The sequence below is a fragment of the Microcaecilia unicolor genome, chromosome 1 (assembly GCF_901765095.1).
Source record: "Microcaecilia unicolor chromosome 1, aMicUni1.1, whole genome shotgun sequence".
NCBI classification, from domain to species: domain Eukaryota; kingdom Metazoa; phylum Chordata; class Amphibia; order Gymnophiona; family Siphonopidae; genus Microcaecilia; species Microcaecilia unicolor.
This window is the reverse complement of record NC_044031.1, coordinates 468,903,092-468,921,541: the sequence shown is the minus strand read 5'-3', so window position 1 is coordinate 468,921,541 and position 18,450 is coordinate 468,903,092. Positions and strand designations below refer to the sequence as shown.

General features: G+C 44.4%; 1 protein-coding gene across 1 annotated transcript in view; it reads right to left on the bottom strand.

The window, feature by feature from the left end:
- LAMA3 (laminin subunit alpha 3) overlaps nt 1-18,450 on the bottom strand; it is a 407,718-nt gene that overhangs the window by 19,727 nt on the left and 369,541 nt on the right. Inside the window, 6 exon segments of the mRNA XM_030188133.1 lie at nt 282-451; nt 548-710; nt 2,500-2,631; nt 7,743-7,873; nt 13,416-13,556; nt 17,218-17,335. Of these exon segments, the coding sequence (XP_030043993.1) occupies nt 282-451; nt 548-710; nt 2,500-2,631; nt 7,743-7,873; nt 13,416-13,556; nt 17,218-17,335 (855 nt within the window).

The window sequence follows — 18,450 nt, the reverse complement described above, 5'->3', positions numbered from 1 at the left end:
CAGAGTGTGAATATTTGACTCCAGAACTTCCTCAGCTGCACCATGCTGTAGAAGACCTGACTGGGGGAATAAACAATGTATCTTCTACACAACAGTGAGGCAGCAGGCCAGCTTCCAGCTCTGCTTTTTAACCCATTATCTTACTGTGCTTCTTAGGATGATAAGTGCTACAAATTCATCCATGCAAAATAGTATAACCAAGACTAGATCACAAGGATTCAAAACAAAACAGTACCCTGGTGCCTTGCTGGAAGGGCTCAGGCACAAAAGTGAAAAGTCACCTGTCTTTCAGGGAGTCTTTGGTCACTGTATACTGCAAGTAACTGGTAGGAGAGTCTCCAAACTGATAGGCTCCCTCAGGGGATTTCGGCTGTGAAGGTGGAGCACAGCTTTCTGAATTTTGCTGTGCTTTTATCTTGGTAAGGGCAGCAAGCCGTCTTGCCTCGGGCACCTAAAAAAGCAACATTTCAAAAGCATCATTTAATTTCTCCTTTTTAAAAGAAATTCTGATGTAAATATAAGAGAGCCATTGTAGATATTTACGTACTGAAACTAGGTCACCAGCACCCTCTACAGAGATATTAGGACTGCTAAATTCCTTCAGCAGCATTGCCAGAGGTGGCTGCTCTGTAGTGCATGTTCCCAGCGTCACTTGGGTCTTTTCAGTGTGATCGACAAGATTCTGGACTTGAGGGTCGTCCTCAGATGTTCTAGAAGAACAAAAGCAGGAATGACAGGTCTATTAGCTCAAGACATACACTCTGCACTACCTTTAAATACAGACTATCCTCAGAGCAATGGACCTCAGGGGAGGCAATGTCTGTGACTCTGAAAGTCCACTGTTCTTGTTATTTTGTATATTTTAATATTTTCAATAAGTATTTTGAATAAGTCCTCCTGTACGCATACAATATGTATTTGGTTGTTTTAATACCTATTCTTGGTGTTTTATTGTTTTGGGTTTTTAAAAACATTTTATTTTAAATTTTCTTTTATTTTTTAGTAACTTTTTAAATTTTACTTCATTTGTGTGCAGCTGTCCTGTTCCTGATGTTCACTGTTCCAATTATAGACTGTATTTCAGCATTTTGTGGACTCTACTGGTTATGTATTCAAAGAGCTTATACTTAAGTGGGTATCTGAGAAAATGGGAAATAAATTAACTTGCACAAGGTCACAAAAAGCATCAGTGGGACTTGACCCCTGGCTTCCATTTTTCCTACCTGGCTGCTCTACCCACTAAGCTATATTCTCCAGGGATACAGATGCCAAAACGTATCACTCTGCCTATTCAAATGCAGACAATAACCTTGCAGTTAAAAGATATTTTCTATCTGATGCAGGAATAACTTCCGGGTGCTCTGCTCTCACTCTCCTCTAAATCATCCACCTCCTGTGAAATTGTTGGAGAACCAAGGTATAAGAACTGACAGGCTCCTGACAATGAGGGAATGACAGATCTGTAAGCACACACCAACCCGCATAGCATAGGAATCAAATTCTGATCCACTGAAATTTACATAGTATTGCTGTGCTAGAAAAGCACTGGGATCATGACCTTGACAGAACTGTAGAGAACGAAAAAGTTGTGATTACCTGGGATATTCCCATTCCCACAGATAAAATCTTGGTGTAAGAAAACCAGACATTGTGGAAGAGGAGAAAATCACGAGAATGGGATTACTACCAGTGAAAGCAACTATTCTGTCCTGTGTGTGCAGAACAAGGAGATCCTCAAGGCAATGAGAGGCCAAGAAAATGTGGTGAAGTGATACTCAAAGTAGATCAATTATCTTGGGCACCAATGCTCTGATTAAAAAGGATTTCCAATCTCATTTTGATATGTTGACTTCCATATTTTACACCTAAGGAACTTCAATGCCAGTGTTGAAGCGAGCATTAGCAGGGATTCTGAGAGACTGATTATCTCCAGGCTTAGACATGAACTTCACTCAGTCATGATATGTGCAAAATTATCTCATTTGGAAACATTACCTCAAGAAAAAAATAACATTGTACTAAGCAAGTTTCTCCAGTTGAGACAGAGACTGCATTACAACAGCCAGAGTCTCTCCAAGGTGCTCCTTGCATAAGCATTCTGCCAGTCAGAAATTGACCAGGTAAGGCCCCTTGCTCATTAGGAAGCCCAATGTGTAAATCTATCTGGTTGAAGGACAGGAAAACACACCTTAGTGTTCAGTAACAGACTTAACACTGCTAATGTTGAACAGCTGCAGGTGAAACCTTTACACAGGGCTAACCTGAAGCACTTTTCAGCTGCCCCTAGAAAGTTACATTATCTTCTCAGAATCTGTCTGTACTAGCTGAGCTTTGCCCAAACACAGCACAAGCATCTAGTACGTGTTCAATTTATAGGCAACTGTTTCTTCTCAAAAGTTACAGGAAGGCTTAGTGAGAATGTGGCTTTTGGTTCATTCCTACTCTGAGTTTCTCAAACTTTTTTTGAAAGGGGAGGAGGAAAAAAACTGGGGTAAATACCTCTGGATGAATACGTTGGTGATGCACCCCTTAAAGGTGGTTCCTCCCAGATCAATAGCACCGCGGGAGCCTCCAGAGCTGCTTGGGGAGCTGCTTCTTATCACTGGCTTATCATCCACCAGGAGTTTCAACCTGCAGTAGCACAAAACAATATGAATGGGGGAAAAATTCAAAGAAAGAATGCTTTCAAGTTAAATAACATTTTAAGTATCTGTAGCGCAGTCTTCTCCTGACACACACAGGAATATGCATGAGATTCCATTGTATGCAGATCTCTGTCATGCATATTCATGATGGATATCCTGAAAACCTGACTGGCTGTGTGTATTCTGAGGACTGGGTTCAGAACCCCTGCTGTAGACAATAAACACCTTTCCTACTTGTTTGCATTACAATAGACCAGATGCATCAAAGGTCAAATATGTTCTGATGGTTTTCAAACACCTTTTTCTTCTCTAATAAAGAGGGGGTAGAAGCCTTTGATCAGAGAGCAGTATGACTATTTCTGCCTGGAAATGAGGAATGCAGTGGGCTGCTGGTGTGTGGCGGGCTGATTGTAGTGTCAGTGTAGCAGCCAGGAATCAAAAGTGAATAGATTTTTTTTTTAAATTAGGAAGGCTGATATTCAAAAAAAGGTGAGCTCCTAAAATTGTGCCTTATATTTAGCCAAACATAGGAGCTTTTGGCACTCATTTTCAAACGAGAAAGTGTCTCAAATGCAGTACAACGCAGCAGAAGGAATGTTTTTCTCACCAAAATGTCTAAATCGTGATTTTTCAAACTCAGAATTGGGATGTTTTACTCCGCAGTTTGTCTAAATTGCAAGTGGGTCATATTGGGGGCCTGTTTTGGGTGGGATTCGTACAGGCCCAGAATTTGGATGTGTTTCAGGGATAATGGAACAAGATAAAAATGTCTAGGGGAAAAATTGGGATATTTTTTTTATCTAGACCTGTTTCAATCACGACTTAAGTCACAAAACGATGCCCTGATGAGCCTCCTTAATCCCCCAGTGGTCACTGACCCCTCTCCCCCCTCTAAAGATGTGACAGTGACAGTACATAACAGGCTCTGTGACAGCTTGAGATATTATAGCCATTCCTATTAGAGCAGCAAGCTGGTCCCAGGACTAGGCTAGCAGTCAGTGCAGTGGTCTGTAGAGAAAAGGACCCAGGTCCATATCCCACTCTAGTACACTTGTGGAAATTGTGAGCCTTCCAAAACTCACAAAATACCAACTGTACCTATACATAGGAGACACCTGCAGACCTGAGGGCTTTTGTAGTGGTGTACAGTTAGGTACAGTGGGTTTCTATGTGTTCCTGGAGGCACCACAATATAAAATACAGGGTGTTAAGGTATAATTTGTACCTAGGTCCCTTTGTGTGACGTCCACTGCACTGACTACTAGGCTGGCTGTCTGCTCTGCCAGTTTACTAGGAATGGTGCCACACAGTCATCCCTATGGCTTGTGTTTGTGTGTTTTTCTCTAGGACCTGTTTTTTTTTTTTTTAACGGTACATAAAGAAATACGTACTGAGCACAAAATTGTCTGGAAAATAGAGATTTTTGAAACAAAAATAAAAGAGACTTTTTCTGGTTTGAAAACTGCTATGTTCAGGATGAGCATTTTAGATGTTTTCAGCAAAACATCTACAATTGGACTTGGATGTCATATCGAAAATTCCCCTCCATGTTTTCACCTGAAAGTATATCTTAATTTAGGAGCTTAAAAATTATGCTTATAAATTTAAGCCTGCCATCCATTTGCCTAGATTTGGGCACCTAATTTCTGAGCAAATAGGCCCATTTTATAACTGGACATCACTAGGCACCCACTTTAAGTGGGCAGTGACCTTATTCTATAAAGGTATTTATGCATTTGCGCTGCAAAAACCTGAGGGAACACTACAGTTTAAGGGGTGAAGAACTTTTGTACATGAAAGAGGAGCGGGACTTGGGTGTGATCGTATGTGATGGTCTTAAGGTGGCCAAACAGGTAGAAAAGGCAACAGCAAAAGCTAGATGATGCTTGGGTGCACAGGGAGAGGAACGTCAAGTAGGAAGAGGAAGTGATTATGCCCCTGGTGAGACTTCATTTAGAATATTGTGTACAATTCTGGAGACCACACCTTCAAAAAGATATAGACAGGATGGAGTTGGTCCAGAGGATGGCTACTAAAATGGTCAGTGGTCTTTGTCATAAAGCATATAGGAACAGACTTAATCTCAATATGTACACTTTGGAAGAAAGGCAGGAAAGGGGAGATATGATGGAGACATTTAAATACTTAGTGGCATAAATCCCCAAGAGATGAGTCTCTTTCAATTGAACGGAAACTCTGGAATGAGAGGGCATAAGATTAAGGTGAAAGGGGATAGACTCAAAAGTAACCTGAGGAAATACTTCTTCATGGAAAGGGTGGTGAATTCATGGAACAGCCTCCCAGTGGAAGTGGTAGAGATGAAAACAGTATCTGAATTCAAGAGAGCTTGGGACAAGTACATAGGATCTCTAAGGGAGTGATAGGGAGAGTAGAAGGAATGGATCCTCAGCAGCTTAGTCGAGATCGGGAGGTGGGGCTGGTGGTTGGGAGGCGGGGATAGTGCTGGGCAGACTTATATGGTCTGTGCCAGAGCCGGTGGTGGGAGGCGGGAGTGGTGGTTGGGAGGCAGGGATAGTGCTGGGCAGACTTGTACGGTCTGTGCCAGAGCCGGTGGTGGGATGCAGGGATAGTGCTGGGCAGACTTATACGGTCTGTGCCAGAGCCGGTGGTGGGAGGCGGGGCTGGTGGTTGGGAGACGGGGATAGTGCTGGGCAGACTTATACGGTCTGTGCCCTGAAGAGCACAGGTACAAATCAAAGTAGGGTATACACAAAAAGTAGCACATATGAATTGTCTTGTTGGGCAAACTGGATAGACCGTACAGGTCTTTTTCTGCCATCATCTACTATGTTACTATGTTAGATAATATGGATGGGCAGACTGGATAGGCCATATGGTCTTTGTCTGCCTACATTCTTCTACGTTTCTGCTTTAATTGCTGTTATAGAATACTAGTGCATAGCTGTGAGGAGGAGGAGGGGCATGAGCAGAGGCAGAGCTGACATTTATGCACTCAACTTATAGAAAGCTATAAATTATGTAGTTAGACGTTAACATTTACACCAGGTCTCTGGCTGGCACAGATGTCAGAGCCTAACTGTGCAATTTTCAGCATTCTATAAGTGAACCACATAAATGTCTCTCTGTCTGCATATGCTGCTGGCCTGTAAATGTCCCCTTACAATTACACATTAAGCCATTTTAATGCATAATTACAGAATAGCAGTTGGTCGTACTGCTACTATTTACGCACATCAGCACAACTAACATTTAAATTTAAGTGACCTGTTATAAATGAAGGCATTCGTACTGAAAGTTCCTAACTTTTTTTCCCTGCCCTAAATCCATCCTTGTTGTCACCTAGCCTTTATGCTCCCAAATTTAGGAGTTTAGTGAAATTTGGAGTATAAATTTTGGCACTCAGCTCTAGTAAATTTTTAGAGGTTGTTTTAGTACATAACTTTTAAAGTTAGGAGCATTAATCTTTTAAATACCAGGCCCAGGATTGTTGAAACATGGGTCTCATTGACACTGCTGTGGCTGTAGCTGCAGGTTGTCCTTTTAGAATCTCTGTTCCCCCCCCCCCCCCCACCTAATTCTAGAACAGGTCACACAAATATAAGCACCATTTGCACACTTAAATTTATAGAATTCTAGCACTTATGTGGGTGAATGAATATTTACGTGCATAAGCTGTAGCAGAGCGCTCAGTAGTATTCTATAATTTATGCGTGCAAAGACCCTTGGCACATAGACGCAAGTGGGGGGGGGGGGTTCACTTGGGAGGTACAAGAACAGGGTATATAGGCAGGGTTGACATTACTTGCAGAATCCTGTAAGTTATGCAGTTATCTGCAACATTTATGCCAGCCTTAGAGCTTGTGTAAGTGGGCACATTGGGGCTAGTATTCCTTCCTTTTTAAATTTTTTTTTTCTAAATGTAATGTTACTTGCCATTGATTCCGGTGCAGTACTTGGACCTGGGCCGGAGAAGTATAGCTCAATTATTATTATTAGCATTTGTATAGTGCTACCAGACGCACGCAGCGCTGAACACCTGATACAAAGAGACAGTCCCTGCTCAAAAGAGCTTACAATCTAAATAATACAGACAGACAAGACAGTTACGGGTGAGGGAAGTAATGGGTGAGAAGGAAGGAAGGGACAAGAGGAGGGCAATCTTTGGAAGTACATTGCTGACACTGAAGGAAGGTAATGTATGCAATAATATTAAATGCTGGGTTCACTATACAAGCTTTAAAGACAACTGTAGTTATTTTTGTTAGAATAATGCATGACATAACTGGAACCTATGGATAATGCACACATTTTTTAGGGAAGTGGGAACTGCAGTTGAAACCTGACATTTACAGCTCACATAATTTTTATTTCACATAGAAATGTGCATGTGTGCACACTGGACACATGTTCACAATGGTAGTAGCATTGGCACAACTTTAGTGACTGGTATTACTGCTCACAAGTTGTCTTCCCCCCTCCTCCTCCCCTAGCATCAGCTACGGATACAGCCACCCCTTCCTCCTCTTTTCCTGCCACCCCAATCTTGATCTGCCCGTGCAACCTTTTCCTTTCATTCTGCCTCACTCCCCAGGCCTGATCTGTAGCTACAGCCCCCTCCTCTTCCCTCCCCAGCCTCAGTGTTCAAATGCAGCCAGTAATTTCACACTATGTCATTGGATGCTGGTAATCATTTTTTTTCTGAGCTATCACACATCCAATAAAATCAGGTTTCTGGTTATAGCTATAATAAAATCAAGGTATGGCACCTTCCACAGCAGCACCTTCTCATATCAAGCACCAGCATGGCTATGTATCCTGAGCAGAAGACAGAGCATTGGCTAATACAGTGCAGATAATTATGTGACAATGCTGGTAAAGGCACCATCAGTGTGAAAAAAAACTGCCATTCCAAATGAGTTATATTCAATTTGGTTTTTCCTAAGTCCATTTTAAACAAGTGTGCACAGATTCTGATGATGCAAAAAGCTGGGGATAAGAAACTTTGCTTTTTAAAACATGCACAGACAGGTGAGATCATCATCTATTGAGATATCGGTTTCAACATACTCATCCCCCTTTCGTGCAACAGTTCTCTTTTCAAATAATGGTACTTACTCATCGGCATCCTTTAGCACCGACACGTAATGCATCAATCCATCCTCGTACTTGTCTGAAGATGTCAGCTGATTGTCCCTGGTGTTCACTTTCACAAAGCCATCCTGCAGTAACACTTGTAGCTGATCAGACTGGGACCAAAGCAGAAGAAGAGCTGCCCGTAAGAGTTACATTCACCTCAATGGCCACAGCAGACAGAGAGAGAGAGCGCGCATGGTGCTGCAAACCCATTTGGAAACTGGGGGGGCTGCATTCACTGCAGGCTTGCCTCCTGTTTCCATAACAATCCCAGTCACGTGTGTCTGAAACCTTACATCAACTCACATTTTTTTCTGCTAATGGAGCCGGTCACAAGCTGAGCCAGTGAGGAAGAAGATTTTGAAAGATTATTAGTAATGGCTTTATTTTATTTGTTGGTCTCACTTTGGTAATGGGTGCAAGGCAAACACAGAGAGAGCCAGAGCTGTGCAAGGAAGAGCCAGCACAGAGACTTGGGGGAATAAAAAGAGAAAGGAGGAGAGGCATAATTGCAGGATGGGTGAGGTAGAAGTTTACAGATTTGCTGGGAGTCTTCTAGATGATGGGGGAAAGACTCTGTTAAAAAAAAAAGTATATCTTTACACACAGGGCCGTTGAGAGGGGGCAGGGTGGGCAAGAGTCCCCTGGGCCTGGCCTCCAAGGGGGACCCGGTGCCAGGGTCTATCTCTCTCTCTCCTGCTCCTGACTGGACCTAGGTGATCGCATCCCAACAGGAGTAGGAGAGAGAAAACTCCGGCGCTGGGCCCCCCTTAGAGGCTGGGGAAGAGCAGACATAGGGTTTTATGGGCCTCTGCAGAGAACAGCGCTGGAGGAAGGCTTCTGCTGGCGGGGGTTGGGGACCTCCCCCAGCCAAGGTATGTGGAGTTGCAGTGGGGGGGGGGCAGGGAGATGGGGCAAAATGTGCTCCCTCACTTTGGGCTCCAGCTCTCCCCCCCCCCACAATTTTTGTGGTCTGGTTACACTGTGGTCATGGGGGACAGCGGCGGCGGTCCTAGGAGGGCCTGGCAGCGGGTGGTCCAGGGGGGGGGCTGGGAAAGGCAGTCCTACCCTGGGCCCAGCTCAGTCTCTCGGCAGCTCTGTTTACATAGAATTTTGAGCTACAGCGATAGGGATTCAGGTTAGGGCCAGTGGAAAGGGCACCAGCCTGTGCTAATCCCTCTGCCCAACAGGCCATGTCAAGGGCCAGGGTGAGAGCAGGAGCCCTTAGCTCTTAAACAGCTCTGGTTTGTGGCTGTACCATCAGAAAGGGTTCTTGGATGGTGGGTGGTTTCAGCTGAGAGGGGCCTCAAGCCCACCTTTTAGACTACTTCTGCACCAGACGGAAGCAAATTGATGGTGTTTTGCAAGTATGAATGTATCCTTCTGATTTTCCAGTTGCATTCCATATTTATTTATTTCAACATTTGCTATACTGCTTTAGCTGAACAAAGATCTCAGCAGTGTACAGACTAAGCAAAAAAGTTAGTAGAGAACTCCAATGTAAGATAGGAGAGCAAAACAACAAGAGAGAGAAAAAAACACAAGTACATCATAAGACAGAATAAGGGAGGGCAAAACAAAAGGAGGGGAGAAAGGAAGGAGAGGAAATGGGGGTGGGAAAAATAAGATAAACACTATGATGATCTGGCCAATTAATCACTCAAGGCACACTGAAAGAGCCAAGTTTTTATGGCTGTTTTAAATTTTGGTAAGGACAGCTCAGCATGGATGTCAATAGGGAGATTATTCCATAAGAAAGTTGAAAGGAAATAGAAAGCACTATTTCTGGTTCGTTCATGTTTAGCGAGACGGGTGCCAGGCAAGACCAAATGATGGTCATTGATGGAACACAAGACTCGAGCGGGAGATGCATGTGGAAAGAAGAACCTGAACTATAGCTACGTGATGCAGGTTCCATGTTAGGAGTCACCGACCAGGAAAAGGATCTAAGAGTCATTGTTGACGATACTTTTGAAACCGTCCGTTCAGTGTGCTGCTGCAGCAAAGAAAGCAAATAGAATGTTAGATATTACTAGGAAAGGAATGGAAAATAAAAATGAGGATGGTATCGCTCCATGGTGTGACAGCACCTTGAATAATGTGTGCAATTCTGGTCACCGCGTCTCAAAAAAGATATAGTGGAATTAGAAAAGGTACAGAGAAGGGCGATGAAAATGATAAAGGGAATGAAATGACTTCCCTATGAGGAAAGGCAAAAACAGCTAGGGCTCTTCAGCTTGGAGAAAATACGGCTGAGGGGAGATATGATAGAGGTATTTAAAATACTGAGTGGAGTGGAACAGGTAAACGTGAACAGCTTGTTTACTCTTTCCAAAACTACTAGGACTAGAGGACATGCAATAAAGCTACAAAGTAGTTAATTTAAAACGAATCGGAGAAAATATTTATTTACTCAACGTTTAATTAAACTCTGGAATTTGTTGCCAGAATATGTGGTAAAAGCAGTTAACTTAGCAGGGTTTAAAAAAGGTTTGGGTAGCTTCCTAAAAGAAAAGTCCATAAATCATTAAAATGGACTTCAGAAAATCCACTGCTTATTTCTGGGATAAGCAGTATTGTACTGTTTTGGGATCTTGCCAGGTACTTGTGATCTGGATTGGCCACTGTTGGAAACAGGATGCTGGGCTTGATGGATCTTCGGTCTGTCCCAGTATGGCAACACTTATGTACTTAATAGGGAATAGTGAGGGAAGCCAGGTAAGATGGAAAATGAATATGAAAGGCTTTAAAGGCTAACAGTAGGATTTTACATTGTACTTGAAAAAAGACAGGTAGCCAGTGGTGCTCCTTGAGGAGAGGAGAAACCCGCCCACATTTGCCGGCATAGGGGAGAAGTATTACAGCCATGCTTTGCAAGAAGTCCACATGTGCAATATGGCAGAAAACCAGGACTGGATCAGCACGCTCAGTTGACCTGGGGTGGTGTGATTAAAAACAAAGCTTGAGATGCAGATAAGGACAAAGGAGTAGACTTGACTTGATTAGTACTGACCAGCTATGGCAGACTTTTTCCGAGGGGGCTTTTTGACTCCTGGTAAAACAGATGTCTTGGATACATTAATGAAGTTAACTGCACTTTTCTTTTCTCTTTCTTTCTTTTTTTTATAAATAGTATCTCTGGGCTTCTGACCAGAATGAAAATGTCACAAACACTCAAACCCCGGAGGCCTTTCTGATTGCAGAGAATGGACTGCTGCCTTCAGGAAAAAGCTGTTTCCAGGCAATGATTTGTTGGTGATCTGATGAGCAACCTGTCATGGGCCTTTGTCAAATGTTTTAAAAAATGAAAAAAGAAAACCAAAATGAAAGAATACCTGCTTCACCATCAACTGAAAGGCAGAAAACGTTCTTTTCTCTGTAAGGTTACTGTTCAGTATTAATGCAGACGTGGGTGGACAGGCAGCGGAGGCAGAGACAGATGGGCGGAAAAGGGACCAGACTCTGCATTCTGAGCAGATCACATAGGGGGAGAGAGGGAGGTGGGTAGGGGGAGGGAATTACAGTATTCAAAGTGACTGCATCAGAGGTAAGTAAGCATGAATGATCTGACTGGGGGAGGGAAGGGACAGATCTCAGCAGTGCACTAGAGAAAGAAGAGGCAGGACTTGGTAAGAAAATGCACAGGGAGAAATATTAGAAAAACTTCACAGGTAAAATACCAAGTGGAAGATGGAAGAAAGTGAAAACCAGGCACTGGTATGGATGTTTAAGCACTACTCAAGGCTGTCTTATTAAAAAGGACATGATTATTATCAGGTTCTACTCATTTTCAAAAGCATGATATGTAGGAACCCATACCTACTAAGTCACACACATTAGGCATGTCACACATGCATCTGGGCCTGTCCTCCAGCTCACATGCTAAGATCACTTTTCACGCATTTCATCAACAGCAGGTGGAACTACTTTAGAAAAGAAATGTGGGACTGTCTAGCTTAGGCTGACTGAAGGGCTGTTGTGTAAGGCTCCCACTCTGTAACAGGAAATCTGCATCTAAGTGGGTGGGGACTTGGTAGGCCTCTAGCGTGACTTAGACTGGAATGTCTCGCAAATCCTTTCCATCTTAGCTCCCCCGTGATGAGATTTGGCTGACAACTGCAGTGTCAAGGTAAGGGAATTGCTAGGGAAAGAAAAAGGGGAGATACTGGACTATGGTATGGGCAAGAGAGGGACAGGAAAATACTGTACTGTGGCAGCAACAGGGGAGGAGAAGCTGGGCCCCTGAAGATGTAGGTAGTTTCTGGGCTACTGAAGGGGGGCAGGAGGACAGGGAGATGTTAGACTGGACAGAGGAAGGAGATGGGAAGATGATAGTCTAGGAGGGGTGGAAGAGAGAGAGGAGAAATGCTAGATTTGGTGTGGGTAAGACAGGGCCGCTGAGAGACTGAGCCGGGCCTGAGGCAGGGCCGCTGCCCCCCCCCCAGGATAGTCACCACCGTCACCCGCCCCCCCCCCAGGATCGACTCTGCCGCCCTCCCAGATCACCATTCCCCTGCCACCGCAACTGCAAATACCTTGGCTGGCGGCAATCCCAAGGCCCCACCAGCAGAAGATGTCTTCCTCCAGCGCTGCTGTTCACTATGCTGCATTGCCTGCCCCTGAGGCTGCTTTTTCTCTCACGTCGCGTATGCTCGGTTTCAAAACTGAGCATGTGTGGCCTGAGGAGGAAAGCAGCCGCTTGGCAGGCCATGCAGCAGAGTGAAGAGCAGCACTGGAGGAAGACCTCTTCTGCTGGCGGGACCTGGGGGGACCCCCGCCAGCCAAACCAGAGGCCCTGGCCCAATGGCCTGCTATATCTGCTCCTCCCCAGCCTCCAAGGCGGGCCCGACCCCGGAGTTTTCTCTCTCCTGCTCTTGTCGGGACGCAATCACCCAGGTCCTGTCAGGAGCAGAAAAGAGAGAAAGATGCTGGCGCCGAGCCCTCCTTGGAGGCCTGGGCAATTTTGCCCCCCCCCCCTCTTGGCGGCCCTGGGGCAAGAAGAGCAAGAGGGGAGAGGCTCGCAAAGGTACACAACCAGCAGATCTTTCCAAATTTATACCCCAAATACAATGCAGAAAAAAAATTTCACTCATTAGCATGGACCACCCTTGTTGTCTCTGGGAAAAAGATGGAACCTGTTCCTACATACTTCTCATACATCTTGAAAACTGCTAATTAAGTACCATACACAGCAAGGAGATAAATCAATTCTAATGTGAAGTATGATTTTTTTAATTTTTTTGGCAGGCAATTTTCAAAAGCCATCTACCTGCATAAATACAATTTAGCTGGGACCAAGCCATGTTAAAAAAAAAGCCTGCTTTTCACATAGCTATAAGTATATTCAGGCTTTTAACTGCACTAGGAGGTGGTGTTACTGGGGGAGGGGACCATGTTTAGAGTGTGAGAAGAAATTCATGTATGTAAATTTTGGATTTTCAAATCTATATGTGTTCTTTCAATGGAATATCCAACTGCAGGAAATGCAGGTGCTTCAAATGTACCCACAGCAACATGGGCAGACTGAAGATTAATCCCACAGCTGCTTCCACAATATGGGGCTGCTGCCTGGTGAGAGGTCTGGGTTCCAGTGATACGTAGGAGAAGGCTATTGTACTAAGCAGAAACTCCTTCTCGCTGGCTTTCTTTGCATACCTGTGTTCTGTGATTCAGTAACATCCCATTGTGCTCTAAAGTCTGAAATCCAAACCCAGTCTGAAATTTATCGGGGAAAGCAAACCCTTTGGAATTGAGTCCCAGTGATCCACCTTGGGAGAACTCTGCAGATCGGACAATCTAAATAGAAACAGGACAGACATGGGGCATGTTCCGTTAACATTCTTGTTGTGCAATTGGAAATCAGGTTCTCAGACAATTCAGATCAAGGCTACAAGCTGACTGATGAGTTATGCTAAATGTTATGGAAACATGGTCAGTGGGTAATGTTAGTGAATCATGTTTTGCACAATAAATCTTATGTGCATGATGCAACCAGAGGTTGTTAATGATGTGCAAGGACTCTTAGGTTCAGCCCAGATGTTTCAACTGCAGACCAACTGGACTGGCATGCTAGATGGAATTACAGAATAATTGCATTAGAAAAAGGAGAAGTACAATTAGATTTTTAAAAAACCTGTATATTGCAGCCAATTCATTTCAGGAGCCTCATCAGATACATGTGTGCTGAGTTCCCCTAAGTACATCATAGTCCTAAATCCAAACCCTGACTTCATTAGAGAACTGTTTTATACAGCTGATTACTAAAAAGAGCCATCTCCTGAACACTTCCTTGAAAAATGCAATGGACCCATCAGGAGTTGTGTTTTCCTGCTGCTGAGTTGGACAGAAGAGGGTTCAAGAGCCTTCAACAAGAAGGTTCTAACAACATTTCAAATCAAAAGATTTATAATCCAGCCTACATTTTTTTGTTATATTTGTACCCCATGCTTTCCCACTCATGGCAGGCTCAATGTGGCAATGGAGGGTTAAGTGACTTGCCCAGAGTCACAAGGAGCTCCTGTGCCTGAAGTGGGAATTGAACTCAGTTCCTCAGGGCCAAAGTCCACCACCCTAACCACTAGGCCACTCCTCCACTCCCACTTTCTTAGGGACCTTGAAACAAAAAGTCCATAGAAGCACTGGGGTAAAACCAAGGCTAGTTCGTTCTGTTCCCGATGTCTTACCACCTTCTTACAATTCTATTATACCTGTGGCCTTACCCTGACAGGCTGTTCTGTCAATGATCACAATATGATATGTCACAAGTGTCACAGCACCAAATAGTCATTGTTGTTCCTTTTTTAACTATTAACCTATTTGTATGTTTTGAACAAATGATTTCATATGAAAACTATCTGTATCAAAATACAAGTCGAGAAGACAACATTAATCAACTGTAGTGAAATAAAGGCAACAGAGCTTGGGTTATCTATTGTACTGTTATATTTGAAATGCTCATTTTTTTTTGCACATGGCCCCTTTATAGATAGACCCATATGGTACTCAGTTCCATATTTGAGCATATCCACATATTTCATAGGCAAACAACAAAACAAAATATAAGAACAGGTTCTTAGATGCTTTTCCCTTCCCCTCATAACCAAAGCAACGGCAACTGCAACCTCCCCACAGCTGGGTCAAATATGGAACTATAGAGGGCCATTAGACTAGATTTCTGTAAATAGCTAAAGCATTGCTCAAGTATCAAACATTTAAATGGCAAGTGACCGTACTCACTTGCAAATGCGCAGTACACTCCGAACGTTGAGTCCAAGCCCCGCCTCCATGGGCGTGGAAATTGGAGGAGGAGGGAGCAGGCAGGGAAGGAGGAGCGGAACTCAGGGAAACACACAGCCGCACAAGGATACCATCGCTACCGCACCCCCCCCTCAGAGTCGCCGCCGCCCCCACTCCACCCGGCCCGGGACCTCTCTTCGCTATTGAACTTACAGCGCCGAAACTGCAACAGCTCAGCTCCCGTCTGCCTTTCTTCCCTGCCTGTGTCCCGCCCTCACCGACGTGACGTCACACGAGGGCGGGACAAAGGCAGGGAAGGAAGGTCGACGGGAGCTGATCTGCCTACAGTTTTTGGCACTGTAAGTTCTGTGGTGAAGAGAGGGCCCGGCCCGGGTGGGGGGGGGGGGGGGGGGCGGCTGTGGCGACTCCGGGGGGGGGGAGCGGTATCGGCAACCTCGAAGGAGGGGGGCCTTGAAGCTGGCTGGGAGGGAGGGACGGAGGGGGGCATTGGAGCTGGGAGGGAGGGACAGAGGGCCTTGCAGCTGGGAGGGAAGGAGGGAGGATGCTGGACATGGGAGGTCAGAAGGAGGGGGGCCTGGGAGCTGGGAGGGATGGACAGAAGGGAGCCTTTGAGCTGGATGGGAGAGAGGGACGGAGGGGGGCATTGGAGCTGGGAGGGAGGGAGTGCGGGTGGCCTTGAAGCTGGGAGGGAGGGACAGAGGGCCTTGCAGCTGGGAGGGAAGGAGGGAGGATGCTGGACATGGGAGGTCAGAAGGAGGGGGGCCTGGGAGCTGGGAGGGATGGACAGAAGGGAGCCTTTGAGCTGGATGGGAGAGAGGGACGGAAGGGGGTCCTTGGAGCTGGGAGGGAATGGGCCCTTGGAGCTGGGAGGGAATGGGGCCTTGGAGCTGGGAGGGAGAGACGGAGGGGGGCCTTGCAGCTGGCAGGGAAGGAGGGAGGGCAGGGGGCCTTGCAGCGGTGAGGGGAGGGGGAGGGGCCTTGGAAAAAAACACATTCCAATACTCGCCCGTTTTGACGGGCTTAACGGCTAGTATCAGTATAAACTAGGCTTTAGGCCCTATGAGAGACAGTACAAACATATAAAGCCATCAGATCTAGCTGTGTGCAATTCCATTTCCATTAAATGATGGGAAGCATTTCTCTAGTAGGTCAGCGTTGGCCAGTATCTAACAACCAGTTTTTCCATACTGCTTTTTTGGTCTTCCTTGATAACATTTTTGTAGCCCTATTAATTGAGCAAGTCAATGGGAACACTTCAAACAGCTCAGCTGAAGTATGGCTTTGAAAATCAAGGTTCTGATCCAAAATCACAATATTACTGGGAATGCCCAAAAACTATGAAAGAAGATGCCAACCTGTCATGCATTTTACGCAGGTAGATTTCACCATTGTGAGCCCAGAGAAATTTGAACTGAGACCTTCTGAAGACCTACACTTTCTGACAATGTTTGGATTCTCTTAAAAGAAGGTTCCAGAAGTTCTAGAGACATATCTACTTCTTTAGCTCTGTGTTATTTACTCAATAGAATGTTGTAGTTTCATGAGCACCTGCATAATAGAAGATTATGAATGATAATCCTCTGAGGTATTTAAGAAACTTCTGTCAATGTGTTCCTTCTTAAAAAAAAATAGCATTAATTCTAGACCCTGTGCCTACATGGAAACACAACTGTAGGTCAACAAAGGAATTTCCATCTCAAGCTTGGGAAGGAGTCTACAATCTGGTGAGAAATCCACAGAAAGTGTGAAATTGGAACAATAGCCTGTTGCTCACATCTTTGGAATACACTGTGTTGAAGTCAAGGTTGAAAGTCCAGGTTCTCACATAAGGCAGAAACACCGAGCCTCCCCCGGTTCATTCTTCTACAAAGTCTTAAACTGTTGCTTTCAAAGGGTAGGGAAGGTCTCACAGACATGCATTCTTTCCATATTATATATGTTGTGTGAATAAAAAAAATGGACTTCTATTCTTCCCATGTACCACTGTTTTGAAACTCCTGGCCTTACTGGGAAAAAAAGAGACTTTTTCCTCATTCTGGGCTTATGGAAAAAATTCCTCATTGACCTCATCTGGATCTTCTCCTGAAGGATTGTTAACTCCATTTATAGCAGAAGTCTAGTTGTTCCCCCCGAGTATTTGTGGCTATTTTCTGTCATACCTGGCTGGTTGGTTGATGAATAAGGAATATTAACATCTTACCTTCCACTTATCTGAACACCTTTTAGTGACACCAACAGTTTCTCCAAACTTGGCAGAGCCAGATGGGTTTTTTACATTTCTCACACAGCCACGAAAGGGGGGTGTATCAATTCCAAATCTGATGTAAGAAAATAATAATAACAATAAGAAACTAAGATCTCCAAATAAAAATCTAGCAAGACATTAGTTGCAGATACAAGAATAAGAAAATCACAAGGGTACATTCTTAAATTATTACTGTCGCTGAGGATGTATTCTCATGGTTTATTCCAACTAACCAGGCTCTGATGGACATGAAGATACATATGCAGGGGTGTGCTGGTAAATTGTTAACAGGGGGCTCTCTCTCGCCAGCAAAGTAAAAGAGAATTCAGGAGGGGCCCAAGCCCACATTTTGGGATCCATTTGTTAAAGTAGCCATGGAGAACCGGCTCCCAAAATTCTTAAAAACTTAACAAACGGCTCTCGAGAGCCTGTGAGAGCCTGCTCCAGCACACCACTGCATATGAGGCTAGTTCACTGGAGAAGAAGCATGGATAGCCACATTTGGAGGAAAGGTGCCATCTGCACTGTATGTCACATGAGAAGACCCTAACATCAGTTCCCACACTATTCAACTTGATTCAGCCTTTATTTTAGTACCACTCAAGGTCAAAAACTTAGAGTGTAATTTTCAGGTGGGGCGGCTACCAATTAACTTAAATGCTGGTGCTAAAATTAATACGCATATTCAGCACTGCTATATAAATAGGGGTCAATTCAATAAAAGGCGTTCAAACTTAGGGTTTCAGCAGGCGTAAATCTGGTGCCTAAAGTTAGGTACAGGTATCGGCATTAAGTATAATTCTATAAAGGGTGTGTGCCCTTTATAGAATCGTGCTTAGCGCTGACCTTTTCCAGCGTTGAAATTTGAGCTCCAGTCATAGAATCCCCCCCTCTCCATATGGTGGCTAAAAATACACAGATAGAGGAGTTATACGTTCACTCTGTTTGAAAATTAATCCCTTAGATACTAAAAGCAAGCGGGAAAATGTTCTTGCTATAAAGCTGACCCTTTTTAACTACATACGTGAGAAACGGCAACTATTGCTACCTCCATTCACTGTCCTTTCTTTCCTCTTCGGTTATTCTCACAGGAACAGTAGGTGGGGTTAAGTCAGGGAAGGAAAGAACGCAATTTCTTTTTCAAGGAAAAAAAAAACTATGTGCAGAACAAGCAGGTAAAAATCTCTG